General features: G+C 38.7%; 1 protein-coding gene across 6 annotated transcripts in view; it reads right to left on the bottom strand.

Annotated features, from left to right (window-relative positions):
* The window catches only part of NT5C2 (5'-nucleotidase, cytosolic II), a 93,838-nt gene that overhangs the window by 34,463 nt on the left and 44,911 nt on the right, over positions 1–14,464 (bottom strand). For all 6 annotated transcript variants that reach the window (XM_074999235.1, XM_074999234.1, XM_074999236.1 and 3 more), the window contains one exon: positions 12,327–12,400. In XM_074999235.1, coding sequence (XP_074855336.1) covers positions 12,327–12,400 — 74 coding nt within the window. The remainder of the gene's footprint in view (positions 1–12,326; positions 12,401–14,464) is intronic.

Below are 14,464 nucleotides of genomic sequence, written 5' to 3'. Positions count from 1 at the left end.
TGAACTAAAAGCAAACCATCAATCTAAATGCCATACTTTTGTCTGAATATTTTTTCTTATTATTTTTACATACAACACCTAAAATTTCCATTCCTTAGAAGAGATCAGAGGAAAAAGTATTGTTCCTCACTTCTTTGCCTTAGGGTTAAGGAGTTAAAACATTATCTAATATCTTTATTTAGTAGCATATTGTAACTAGTCATTTCACTGTCTTAAGTGTATAATATCAACACCATGTAGCTTTTACATACCACTTTTCATCTGTAGATCTCAAAGCATTTTACCAAAGAGGCAAATATAATTAGTCGCATTTTATAGGTGGGGAAATTGGAGCACAGAAAGGTAGCATGACTTGGCTAAGCTAAAGATTTAGGCCAGTGAAAGAACCAGGAAAAGGCACAGTGTCATATGTCCCAAGCCACTAACATATCCATTAGACCACACTGTATAATGAACCAGTTTCTTCATTTGTATGGGTCTTTAACATAGTTAACATGGAGGAGGAAAAACATTTAAAAAATAAGATATGATTGTAACCCCACAAAAAACTGAAGGGGAATCTGGGACAGGTGCAGGACTTGAAATGACTTTTAATTAATTTTTAAATGAACAGAATTCAAACTGAAGGCAGTATTTTCAAAAGTGCCTAAGTGACTTGGGAGCCAAGGTCCTATTAAGGTAAAATTTCTTAGGGTCTTCAATCTATTTAAGTATTTTTGAATGGACTGAGGTTTCTTACGCTATACTCTTAGTGGAGGTTCTCTACAAGTAGGTTCTCCTGCATAAAAAATTCTTTATTATGCATATTTACATATATTAAATGTACAACTGGACAGTTTCCTTTCTTCATCCTTCCAGCTTATTGTGTAATAATATAGTTGGAATGTATTTAAAAATATTATCAAAGTTCATTGGAAAAAAGCTGTCCTACATGCATACACAGAAAATGTTTGTAAAACTCCATGAACTTTAATGTACCTTAGAAACAGCTTTGGAATTGCTCACCTATCTCTACCCCAGTTGCATGGCAACCTAAAAAACAATTTGACTGAATTAAATTAATGTAACAAACACACAAACAAACCAACCAGAAAAATAGAACCCATTTTATGTATAATACAATGAGCGTCTGATTCACACCTGAAACTTTACAGAACATTGAACTATGATGTGAGCATCTGAGTGTCTTCATCAGGGAAGACATATACACACACACACTTTAACCTACATTAACCTACACTCCAATCTGTAAATTGGCTTTGAGTGCCTACCTTCACAGTCTCAGATGTTTCCAGTCTCCACTGCTTGTAACATTTTAAAGCAGCTCATTCAAATAACTAAGAGCCTTCACTCCATGGGCTAGGTTGAGGCCTGAACTACAATTAGAAGTTTTGTCGGCATAGCTGTATCAGTTGGGTGTGTGAACAAATCACTTCCCTAACTAATAACATTATGTTGGCAAAAGCCCCACTGTTGCTGCAGTTATGCCAAACACATCTTTTGCTGATATACCCTATTTTGTCGAGGAAACTGCTATAAACTACACCAACAAAATAATTACATAAGAACATAAGAACATAAGAATGGCCATACTGGGTCAGACCAAAGGTCCATCAAGCCCAGCATCCCATCTGCCGACGGTGGCCAATGCCAGGTGCCCCAGAGAAGGAGAACAGAAGACAAGTGATTTATCTCCTGCCATCCATCTCCTGCCCTTGTTATGAAGGCTAGGGCACCATACTTTATCCCTGGCTAATAGCCATTTATGGACCTGACCTGCAAAAATTTATCAAGCTCTTTTTTAAACCCTAATAGAGTCCTGGCCTTCACAGCCTCCTCGGGCAAGGAGTTCCACAGGTTGACTGTGCGCTGTGTGAAGAAAAATTTCCTTTTATTAGTTTTGAACCTACTACCCATCAATTTCATTTGGTGTCCCCTAGTTCTTGTATTATGGGAAAAGGTAAATAATTTTTCTATATTCACTTTCTCCACACCATTCATGATTTTATATACCTCTATCATATCGCCCCTCAATCGCCTCTTTTCCAAACTGAAAAGTCCCAGTCTCTCTAGCCTCTCCCCATATGGGACCCTTTCCAAGCCCCTAATCATCTTAGTCGCCCTTTTCTGAACCTTTTCTAATGCCAATATATCTTTTTTGAGGTGAGGAGACCACATCTGCACGCAGTACTCGAGATGTGGGCGTACCATAGTTTTATATAGGGGAAGTATGATATCTTTTGTCTTATTATCGATCCCTTTTTTAATAATTCCTAACATCCTATTTGCCTTACTAACTGCCGCTGCACACTGCGTGGATGTCTTCAGAGAACTATCCACTATAACTCCAAGATCCCTTTCCTGATCTGTCGTAGCTAAATTTGACCCCATCATGTAGTACGTGTAATTTGGGTTATTTTTTCCAACATGCATTACCTTACACTTACCCACATTAAATTTCATTTGCCATTTTGCTGCCCAATCACTCAGTTTGCTGAGATCTCCTTGTAGTTCTTCACAATCCCTTTTGCTTTTGACTGTCCTGAACAACTTGGTGTCATCTGCAAACTTTGCCACCTCACTGCTTACCTCATTTTCTAGATCATTGATGAACAAGTTGAACAGGATCGGTCCCAGGACTGAGCCCTGGGGAACACCACTAGTTACCCCCCTCCATTGTGAAAATTTACCATTTATTCCAACCCTTTGTTTTCTGTCTTTTAACCAATTTCCGATCCATGAAAGGACCTTTCCTCCTATCCCATGACCACCTAATTTACATAAAAGCCTTTGGTGTGGGACCGTGTCAAAGGCTTTCTGGAAATCTAGGTATATTATGTCCACTGGGTGCCCCTTGTCCGCATGTTTATTAACCCCTTCAAAGAATTCTAATAGATTAGACAGACACGACTTCCCTCTGCAGAAACCATGCTGACTTTTGCCCAACAATTCGTGCTCTTCTATGTGCCTTGCAATTTTACTCTTTACTAGTGTTTCTACTAATTTACCTGGTACTGATGTTAAACTTATCGGTCTATAATTGCCAGGATCTCCTCTAGAGCCTTTTTTAAATATTGGTGTTACATTGGCCGTCTTCCAGTCATTTGGTACCAAAGTGGATTTAAAGGATAGGTTACAAACCACTGTTAATAACTCCGCAATTTCACATTTGAGTTCTTTCAGAACCCTTGGGTGAATGCCATCTGGTCCTGGAGACTTGTTACTATTCAGCTTATCAATTAATTCCAAAACCTCCTCTAATGTCACTTCAATCTGAGTGAGTTCCTCAGATTTGTCGCCTAAAAAGGCTGGCTCAGATTTAGATGCAGAAGAGGCAGCACAATCAGTCTTACACAGCACAGAAAGTTGCTGTCATCATCTGATGGGTGAAGATGGACTTCATACGAAACCTCATCCAACAAAAGAAATAATTCTGATGTGCCAATTCTGGAGTGGATGGAGGATGATCAATGAGAGATACCTGATATCAAATATTTACCCAGGAGGAGTTTTATACTGCAAATTCACAACTCCAAGGAAAATGAATATACCATACTAAACAGTCCCACACGGGCTGGACAGATGAAATGACTGACCACTTAATAATATCCACCTGTAACACTGCACCCTGTTAACCCAAGTTGATCCTGCAAGTGAAGGGTTAGAATGGGCTGCTGATTCGCTTAGTCAGGTGCCTTATTACTACAACTGGAGAACAGGAAAGTAGGAGTAGCTCTCGAGAGCTGTAAGCTGAACAGTCCTGATGAAGGACTTCATTAATTTTGAATTCTTTGTTAATAAAGCCAGATCCTAGGAAAAGGGAGAGCAGTGCTTCTACATACAAATGTGTTTTACAGCAGGTTGGAAAAGGCAGTTACCCACAACAATCTAAGAGGTCTTTTAATCTCTAACATCTGTAATGCTGTAAGAATGGAAGTGTTAATAAACCTATCACTTCTAGTGTGAGAACCTCTCTATAATTACGCTGCAGTATAACAATTCTTAGCATTTACTTTTATGTTTGATACGCTTCTGGGACACAAACTTATTTCCATCACAGCAGTACAGTAATAATTCTTTTCAACATACTGCACAAATAATGATTTAAAAGTCTCATTTATCATTCTAAAGTAGGTTTAGGTTGGACATTAGTAAAAACTTCCTAACAGGGTAACTAAACACTAGAATAAATTGACTAAGCAAGTTGCGGAATTTCCCTCATAGGTGTTTGTCTAACCTGCTCTTAAAAAAATACTCCTATCAGAGATAGTCTAGCCTCTAGACAGTGCCTGGTCCTGCCACAAATGCAGGACTGGCCTTGATGACTTCTTAAAGTTTCCTTCCACTTCTATCATTTTATGATTAATTTTCTCACTGAAACACGTTTCACAATTGATTAGGACTTTTTAAATCAATTCCCACCCAACACAGAGACAGTTTTCCCATGAAACCATCTTACCTACTGCATAATTTATCTCACAGGGGTATAAAACTTCCAACAGGACTGGAACTATTACGGAGGAAGGTTTGTGACTGAGTGACTGGTCCTTACTAATTCCCTCTCCATCTGTCAGTGACTTGGTATGAAATTCTAGTCTGTTTAAAATCCTCCCTTATTTACCTCAAGTTCTGTCAATAGACACTTATCTGTAACCCCATCATACAACTTGCCTTGTTTAAGACCTAGGGATGTCAAGGCCTCTTGGGTCACTTGGATCCAGATCTGACAATATTGCTCATCAAAATTTTAGCTCCCTCTGAGAACTAAACAGCCTGGTAAAGATCTGCTTGTCTTAAACTTGATCTCTCCCCCTCACACATCTTTCTAAGTGCTCTTGACTGTACTATTTAGGCTCATACACAAATACCATGGTAATGAGAGTCTGGCAATTTATTTGCAGCTGCTCTTTCATGAGACAAGTCTGATTTTAGAAGTCACCACGCAGAAAGGGCTGTGCATTTTTCAGTATTCCACCAACAGCATTTTCATTAACCACAGATAGGGATGGTTTCAATATTATTAAACTAACAGGAAGGAAGGCAGGAATAGAGTAACATTACTGCTTATTAGTGCTAGGATGCCTAAGCAGAGATGAATCATTAAGAAGGATAAAAGAAACTGTAATTTACTGAACAAAAAGGAGCTCCAAACATAAATGCTCAAATCTCCATAATTTAAGGATTTAAATATAAAGATCTTGCAAAATTACTAGTTTTTGCACCATGTGCTCTCACTGAATGGCCGTCCTTCAATTCTATTGTGAGATATTAGATCCTGGTACTTGTGTAATGTTACCTTTGTTAAAAGGGAACCAAATGTAATAGTTTCTATTGCAAAATTCAGAAATAATGCCCTAGCTCCCTAGTGAGATTCGGAAAAGCCAGAAGGAAAGGACCAGTGACTTCTGTGGAACTGACTGTATAACAGATCACGTGAACTTCTGTTAATCTTCTCAAAAAGCAACAACTGAAATTACCCATAACTCGTGTGGCCGACACCCACCAAGGGTTCCAGAAGCTGTTAGTTTATCCTCACGTTTATATACACGAGCCAAAATAAAAACCATGGTACTGTTCCTGAAATCTAAGAATTTATTCCAAACACTCTCTCTCTAGCCTATAAAAGCCTTCTGCTGCATATTATAATGCAGTTCACCAACACAAGGAAAAACAAATGTAGTGAAAGGAAGTTCATATGAATAAGCTGTAAAGTTAGAATACTACACAGATAGATTGTCTTAGGTTCTCCACATCTCACACACATGAACTTAAGAAGATTCTCCGAGTTCTCTGAAATGTGGAAATCTTCCATCTTACCATGCAAGGGTACTACAGTGAGCCTTAGTGGACAAGAAAGAGAATATAAATGGATCAACAGCTATTGTGATTTACACTCATAGTAGGCAAATTAATTCTAGCCATAAACACAGTGACCACACATTTTTCAGGTGAGAAGGGAAGGCAAATACACAGTTTTTTGTATGATACTACCTTTTTTCCCCCCCCCTATGGTGAAGGCTGAAATCTTGAGGCATCTTGCCTGAAGGAGAGATGAGGATACTTGCCCAAGTAGTCCCTTACAGGATATGCCGGGTGGAATCATATGTTAGTATAATATAGTATGATGATACCATGACTATGGGTGATAAATGTGTGTCAATGATGGTCATCTCCCAAATTTTGCTCCTGATAAAGAAAACATTTTGATTAGGGACCACTTAGTCTCTTCTGTAAAAGTATATTGCAGCAACTACTACAAACTGAAGTGCTGTGTTCTCAATAAAATGAGCTGTATTCCAAATCATTCAACTGTATATTGTGCAGAGGTACATGTTCTTCACATTCATAGTTGGGTTAAAAAAAATGGCCACAGATATGCTATTTTGAACATGATGGCAAAGAAGTTTCAGTAACTAAGTCAGTTATCCTGACTATTTTGGTACTAAGAAGCATTTTGCATAAAGCCATTTTTCCTCACTTTGGAATCACAGGCTCAAAGCCATTGCTTTGGGAGAAAGAAAGAAGAAAACAGTATTTGAAGTTCTTTCTGCCGTTAATGCTGCCTCCTCCCTTCACAAGACAGACAATTCTGCTCTGTGGCTGAACAATCTTGAGCTCTTGACAGTGTTCTCTGTAAGCTGAGAGCTTGTGTAGCCGCTCAGGAGAGATTCAGATGCTGCCCAGTTGATTAGCAGAGCCCCCACAGCTAGGTTTTTGGTTCTACTGGTGATGCACATTGATGCATGCCTTGGTGCACATAATAAATTTATTCTGTACATAACTTTGGTGCTTGGTTATCAGAGGCAATAACTGCCAACCAGGAATGAATGTCACCAGTTAACTCCTGACCTGATAGTCCTCAAAGATACATAGTCACAGAGAGGTAGCCATGTTAGTCTCTATCTTCACAAAACAAAAAAGCAGTCATGTAGATTTATGAGGTGATGAGCTTTGGTAATCTGAAGAACTGAGTCTGCCCCATGAAAGCTCAGCACCTACAACATTATTTTATTAGTCTTTAAAGAGCTACATGCCTGCTTTTTTGTTTTATCAAAGGCTAGGTCTACACATACCTTGAAAGTCGATGGCTGATACACAATTTTTGGTATGCCAATTGAGTACCAAAAATTCGCTTTGTGGCTGTCGACATCCATGACTGTCTTCACAACAGAAGATCAGTGAGAGCACCTTCCTTAATCATTGCAGCTCACGAGGAGTTCCGGGGTCAACAATGACCCTGGAACGTGCCATTTCGCGCATGTGCAAAATGCACCCCAGAAGATTGACCCAGAGCAGTCAATCTTCTACAGTAAGTGTAGATTTAGCCAAAGATACAGAATGGAAAAAGATTCTGCAATCAGTACATCTTCCCAAATTAAAATGTGGGCATGAGCAGGGGCGTTCAGTGCCTTAGAGTTATTAAACACACTAATGAGAAAGTGTGGGATTTTTTAAAGCAACTTCAATTAAAAAGGGAGAGAAAAAGGATGATGATAAAATACAAAAAGATGTACAGATATTAGTTTGTCTGCATAAACTGTGGAAAAAGGAGGAAAATACTGCTTCGAAATTGCCTTTCATAAGCTTTCATTTTCAAAATGGTTTGCAAACACTAATCAGATTCTCACAGCACCCATTTAAGGAAGATCAGTGAGTATTATCCACTTTGTACAGTTTGAAAAAATGCAGTAGAGTGACATGCCGAAGGTGACAGGGTATCATCAGTGTCAAAGTTGAAATAAAAATGTCTCTGGCTCCCAGTCTTCTGCTCAGACAATGCTTCTCTGTTTTTCACACTACACAGCAACTCATCCATTCCACCTGCACTAGGTATAGCATGCTTAAAGCGTCTTTATAGCCTAGTTTTGTTGGGATAGTCTCTATTTTTCATATGATGTCCCAGAAAATTCTGAGGACATTTAAAATGTTCATATTTTTCATTTAAGCAAAACTTAAAAAAAAAAAACCAACTGTATCTTCAGTCAAGTGATTTTGTTGTGCCAAGTGGAATTTGCTCTGCATTTATCAGAAACTGCCCAGTGAAATAAACAATGGTTAGAGTGAAGAGTTGGAGTGGCATAGACACTATTAAAATTGTTTTTTTTTTATTCATCATGAATGCTAAAGACACTCATTCAGTATTTCATACTGACCTCACTCAGAACATATGAGTTACTGGAAAATTTCTCCACAATGAGAAATAACTATCTGTTGCTTTTGAGACAGAAACTGGGGAAAAACTGGCACCCACAATCTTCTTGGGGAAAAATCCCTGAACTTTTGTGTTTTTGAATGACTATTTTGCAAGTGTACCAAACACCGCCTTTTTTAAAATTATGATCACCTTAAGCTCTCAAGGGTCATGGCCAGACTCAGAATAGATTATCCAGGAGCCTCTGGAGGTTCTCCTGACTACAACTTGACAGCTAGTAATTGGCTTCTCTGATCCTCAGTGCTATCCCTAAGGCCTTCCTTGCCATGCTACTCATCACCCAACACAGTAAGAAAATCGACTTTGTAACCAGTGCTCCTTGAGATGTGTTGCATCTGTCATTCTGCTTCAGGAGTATGTGTGCTCAGTGCACAGATGTCAGATTTAACATGCACTTTAATGTGCACTTCCCTTTTTCAACCCACAATTCAAAATTTAAAGGTGAGAGCCACCTTCAATCCCCCTAAGTTCCTTCCTACTGTAGGACTCTCTATCTGAGGGCAACAGGTGTAACAGAATGGACATGTGCAACCCATCTCAAAGAACATTTATGGAACAGGATAGTAACCATTTTTAACTCTTCAAATGACTGTACATCTATTCCATTTCAGGTGACTCACAAGCAGGTCAATCTGGAGGTTGCACTCTACCTGAATAATGACTGAAGGATCACATATCCAAATCTGGCATAGTCTCTAATTTGCCCAGAAATGGCACAATGGGAGGTAAAAGTATGCACTGATGATGAAGTAGCCACTTTGCAAATATCCAAAATACACAGCTGGGCCAGAAAAGCCAGAGAGGCTTCATGAGATCTGATCAAACACACTAGCACTCCATTCAATGCCAATTCATTGGCCCTCTTGTAGCACAAATAAATAAAACAGGAGATTCACAATAAGATGCTTTGAGAAGAGACTATGACTGCAATTGCTACGAACAACGGAGATGATGACCTAAATTGTTTAGTCTTGACTGGAAAAAACACTACCACTCTTCCAACACCTAAGGTGTGGAGCCTCTTTCATGTGTATGATTATAAGGATGCAGGAAGAAAGTTGATAAATGTATTGCATGATTGATGTGGAGATGAGATACTGCCTTAGTGAGAAACTTTGGATGAAGGCATAAGACTATCCTGTCCTTGTAAGAGAATGTATAGGGGCTTCTGGAAATGAGTGCTTGTAATTGTCCCATTCTCCAGGTTGAGGTAATTGTGACCAAAAAGTCAGTCTTCATAGAAAGATGGAGCAACGAACAAGTAGCCAATGGCTCATTAAGTTTGTTAATACTATATTTAAGTCCTAAGGGTGACCAGGACCTTGTTCTTGAGGATATTGCCAGAGCAAAGCCTTCAGAAAGTTGTAACAGGACTGGAGAAAAATGAGTTTCTGTCAATTGGCAGGAGGAGATGCTGAGATAGCTGTTAGATGGACTTGGAACTAATAGTCAGCTCTTGCTGGTTTGAGTATAACAAATAGAGCAATACATGATGGATAGGAACATGGACTGGGGAACACTTTTTTGCTGGGACAAAATGAAGATTCTCCCATTTTGCCAAGTAAGTAAACATAGTAGAAAGAAGTCTGCTATTTAAATGAGCATCTGGAACTCCCTTGAAACAAATCTTCTCCTGAAGCTTAGTCACAGAGCATCCAGACTACCAAGGAGAAAGCATGCAGGCTGGAATCGGAGGACAACGACCATGGTTCTGGGAGATCAAGTCTGCATCCCATGGACTATAGTGTCCATCAGTGGAGCTGTGTGTGAGGTGGTCAGCAAAGTGGAAAACCAATGTTGCTGCAGCCATGCTGGAACTATGAGTAAGACTGACAGATCCTGTGCTTTAGCATAAGTAGACGGTACTGAGATAGTCTCCTGTGCCACTTCAGGGGCTGGTCTCAATGGTACTGGCTGACGACCTTCCTGAGCAGATGAATGCCTCAGAGACTTCTTCAGCCTCATGCACACTGTAGTATTCTTGTCCACATGCTTGCTGGACTCCAATGACAGGAACCTTGATCTATCTGATCAGTACCTTAGATGCCATCTTTCAGTCCCTCTCTATGTCACGGGGATGCTGACCAGCCCAAAGGCTCAGTCAAAAATCAGAGGAGCACTTCTGATGGAACAGACATGCTCAGTACCTTCTCCAAGTGGAAAGGCTCCATGGGTGGATGCAGGACACTCTCCATCAGAAGAAACTTAAGGCCAGCTTCCCTTTGTTGGTTCTTGGCCTCAAAGTTCCTGCAAATTTGCCCAATACCTGATGTGAGTCTCCCCAGGACACTTCAGGCAACTAGAGTGCAGGTTACTTCCTGACATTGGTTTCTAGCGGGAATGGCAGGGACTGAAACCCAGTGACCAAGGCATGCTCCATGAGCAGTACTCAGCAACAGGAACTGAAGTGTTAAAAAAAAAACTTTAAAAGAAAACTTATTTCTATGACTGATAGTCTACTCCCTTAACAACTTCTGAAACAAAACACCAACTATCTACAAATATGATGGGGGGAGGGGGAAAATCTTTCAATAACAAAACCACCTGTTCCAGCCACCATCACAGGCAGTCAGAAGGAACTGAGGGAGGATCAGAGTTGGCTCTGTCCTTCATACCTTCAAGCTATCGTGCGAGACAGCAGAGGGTGCATGTGCCTCCCTGAGAGGTACCTCTGAGGGAAAAATCTCCAACACCTGTGCACTAGGCGTGCACACACCTGAAATGGAATGGACATGTGCAATCACTCAAATACTAAATTATCAGACTTAACCCCTGCAATGATCCACTTATCAGCCAACCTTGATATTTTAGCTTACTTTTCTCATCTTGAATGGGAGTACAGATAACAATCATAAACTAAAATATCCAGTATAGTAAGAAACATTATTGTATACCTTATATCAATGACATTGATGGTGGTGGGAAGGGAAGATAGAAATTTGTGCAGTACCTATTGTTAAAATACATACACTTCAATACAAGACTGGGAAATGAACAATGAGCTTTTTGTCTTTATCTTGCATAACAGAGAATATATCATACATGTATTTGGCAAAGGCTTTTTTCCCACCCTCTACCTTACGTTTCAAAGCATTTGCATCCTTGTACTTGGGCAATGGAGAAATAAAGTATGAAAAATGTAAAAAGCTAAACGATAATGCCTAGCCCCCTACACAATATACATCTCTTCAGAAATGTACAAAGCATTCTACACAGCTTGTTTAATAGAAACATAAAATATTCCCTGTTCTTTGACCTTCATTATACAGGATCAGCCAACTGAGGACTGAGTGATAAAGAAGATTCATCACAACTGAATTAAGATTCCTTTGATCGTGGTTCTCACAGGCCTATCTCCCTCCATGCTGGGTGAATGTACAGTCTTCTCACAGCTTAAAAACCAAAATCAGCTTACCATGTACAATCAAGTTAACATTATACTGTAATTTTAAGCAATTATGCATCTAGGACTATAGTTCTCAACCTTTCCAGATTACAGTACCTTTTTTTTGAGGAGTCAGATTTGTTTTGGGTAGCCAAATTTCACCTCACTTAAAAACTACTTGCTCACAAAATCAAACATGAAAATAAGTTTCAGCACCCTATCACTGAAAAATTACATAAATTCTCATTTTATCATAAAATTACAAATCAATTCAAGTATAACTACTGTACTTACACTGTGGTGTACAATTTTAGTTTGTACTGATTTCATTAGTGGTTTTTATGTAGCCCATTGTAAACCTAGGCAAATATGTAGTTGAGCTGATGCACCCCTTGAAAGCCCTCTGCGTTAGCCCCAGAGATAAGGTACCCTGGTTGAGAACCACTGACCTAGGACACCAATTTCATCTAGTGTAAGCTTTGATCTTTCTGAGGCCCCACATAATTTGAACCTGTCCTAGGGGAACATATTTTAAAACCAAATATAGTTTAAAGATAGCTGATCTAACCAAAAACTCTAAAGTAAAAATGCTCTGAATAGGTGCCACTTCAGCCCACTAAGCAAGCACCGCCTAACCAGAATGACAACAACCAATTTCTATTTTTCTCTTAACAAGCAAGACACAAAGCACTGATCAGGAGCAATTATGCAAATCAAGAAGGTACTCACCAGCAAGCGTGTAATCCATATCAAAACCAAAGCACTTTATCTTTTCCATTGCTAAACTTCTGTTCACAAAGACCCTATAAAGAAGAGAGGAAATAAATCCGTAGAGATAAACATTTCTTGAATAAAATTATTTGGGAGTAAACTTATTTCTCTTATTGTTAAATGACATATGATCTAACATATCCAGACTATCCTAAATAATTAAAATCAGAACTTACATGAAACATGAACGCACAGATCAGCTTTACTTTTTAGTATACTTCCAACAAAGCCATGATTTTTTTTCATGGTTATTCTCAAAATTAATGTTTGTATAAACAAGCACACACACACACAAGTCCTGAAAAAAATCCTAAATACAGGAATGCAAGATCTCTTGCACCCAGGTTATGATATAAAAAGATATATACATGTGTAGGAATGATAAAGTTTGCTTGATTAAAATAAAATATGACAAAGAGATGAGACAAGGAGGAATGAGATTAGCAGTTTCCTGGATAAACATTTACTATTTGACCCTTATTTTGAATTAAATTGGAAAACTCAAGGAAACATTAAAATGACCGCTCACCAAAACTTAACCAATATTATTATTAATCATTTAATATAACACCTGAAAACACACACTTAGATACATTTCCACCCTGAAAAGCACAGAAGTTTTTATAATACTTGTAACTGATATTTTCCAGGTTTTTTAACTTTCACTATCAAAATCTTGTTGGACTGAGAATTTTTTTTGAATATTGTTTCACTATATTGTTACTTTGATTTCAAATGTACTGCATTCATTCCCACCCCCCCAAAAAAAAAGATAAAGAAATAGGTCAAAACACAAAAGAAACTGCATTCTTTTCTGATTCTGATTAACTAATAAAGTTACATTTCCCACATAATTTCTACTATGTAACTAATCTGCTGTTCCTCAAGATTTCTAGCCAGATTTGTTCTCCACTGCGAACTAAAAAGAGTTATAAACAGCAAAGTTAAGGATTCAACTGCGGGGTAGAATCTCAGCTTTTCAACAAGGCTGAAATTAGCCAGAAGTACCAAGTACTGATACAGAGATCATGCCATGAAAAAAACCTGCCTAGAAACACATGAGAAAGGGTAATACCTAAGCATCTGCCTGCACTCTCATCAAGAGATGCCCAGAGCCAGCAAGGTTTTGCCTGGATACAAGTACACTGCCCTCAGCAGGCTGCCAAAATAATTAGCCTTCTCTGAGGCTAACTCAGTAACACTTTTTTTGTGAAGGATCTGTAACAGGGGAGGATATCGTAAGCAATGACAACAGTAAATGTAAAAACAAACTGTTCCATGAAGCTTCAGGTTTCAGGAGACCCTGAGATTCTTCTTCAGACTTATGGCAGCCTACATGACATGTCACTTTAACCATATGTGTCAATCTATACAAGCTAGAATTTAAACATCAAACTTGTCAAGATCAAACTACCACGCTTTAGTGCCAGCAGCCTTACCTCATCTCTCAGAAATGTTCTTGCAAAATCTGCAGCAGCAATCTGATTCATCCACTCATCTGAACAGTATTACGCAATTCATTAAAGGCTTTGCTAGTACAAATGCAACTTTGCTTGAATCTGATCTGACTTTAGAACATTATGATGTCTGAACCAAGCCCTATGATACCGTATGTCTTCTTGAATAGTGTTAGCAAAAACACATCTGTGGCTAATTTAGCTAGTCATTGGATATTATTGTTGTTCTACACTGATCCATTTGGAATAGAGTTTCTTTATAGCTAGAATACTTTATCCCTAACCTTTTGTGCTCACTCTGGCACTCACAGTTTCCTGGCAAACTGCCAACCTCTGACAAGGAGGTATATAAAGGGAATGAAGAGTTAAAAATGAAAATCTCTGCTGACAGACATCTGTGATATCTAAACAAGATGATATATTCAGGAAACATACTGTGAGTAAGTATAGAAATCCCTCTTTAAAAATATCAGAGAAGATCATAAACCACTCAAGCATCACTCTTGAAGTAAATAAATCAGCTCTCTGAGCTGTGGTAAGAGAAGTGTGAGAATCAGCAGCATGAACCTATGGTGTTTTCTAAAGTAAGTTTAGACATCTCAGATTTAGAAAAGGCCAGTGCTAGATCCTACATGAAGA

Source organism: Carettochelys insculpta, chromosome 7, assembly GCF_033958435.1.
Source record: "Carettochelys insculpta isolate YL-2023 chromosome 7, ASM3395843v1, whole genome shotgun sequence".
Taxonomy (NCBI): Eukaryota; Metazoa; Chordata; order Testudines; family Carettochelyidae; genus Carettochelys; species Carettochelys insculpta.
The sequence above is the reverse complement of the archived record's forward strand: the minus strand, read 5'-3'. Positions and strand labels throughout refer to the sequence as shown.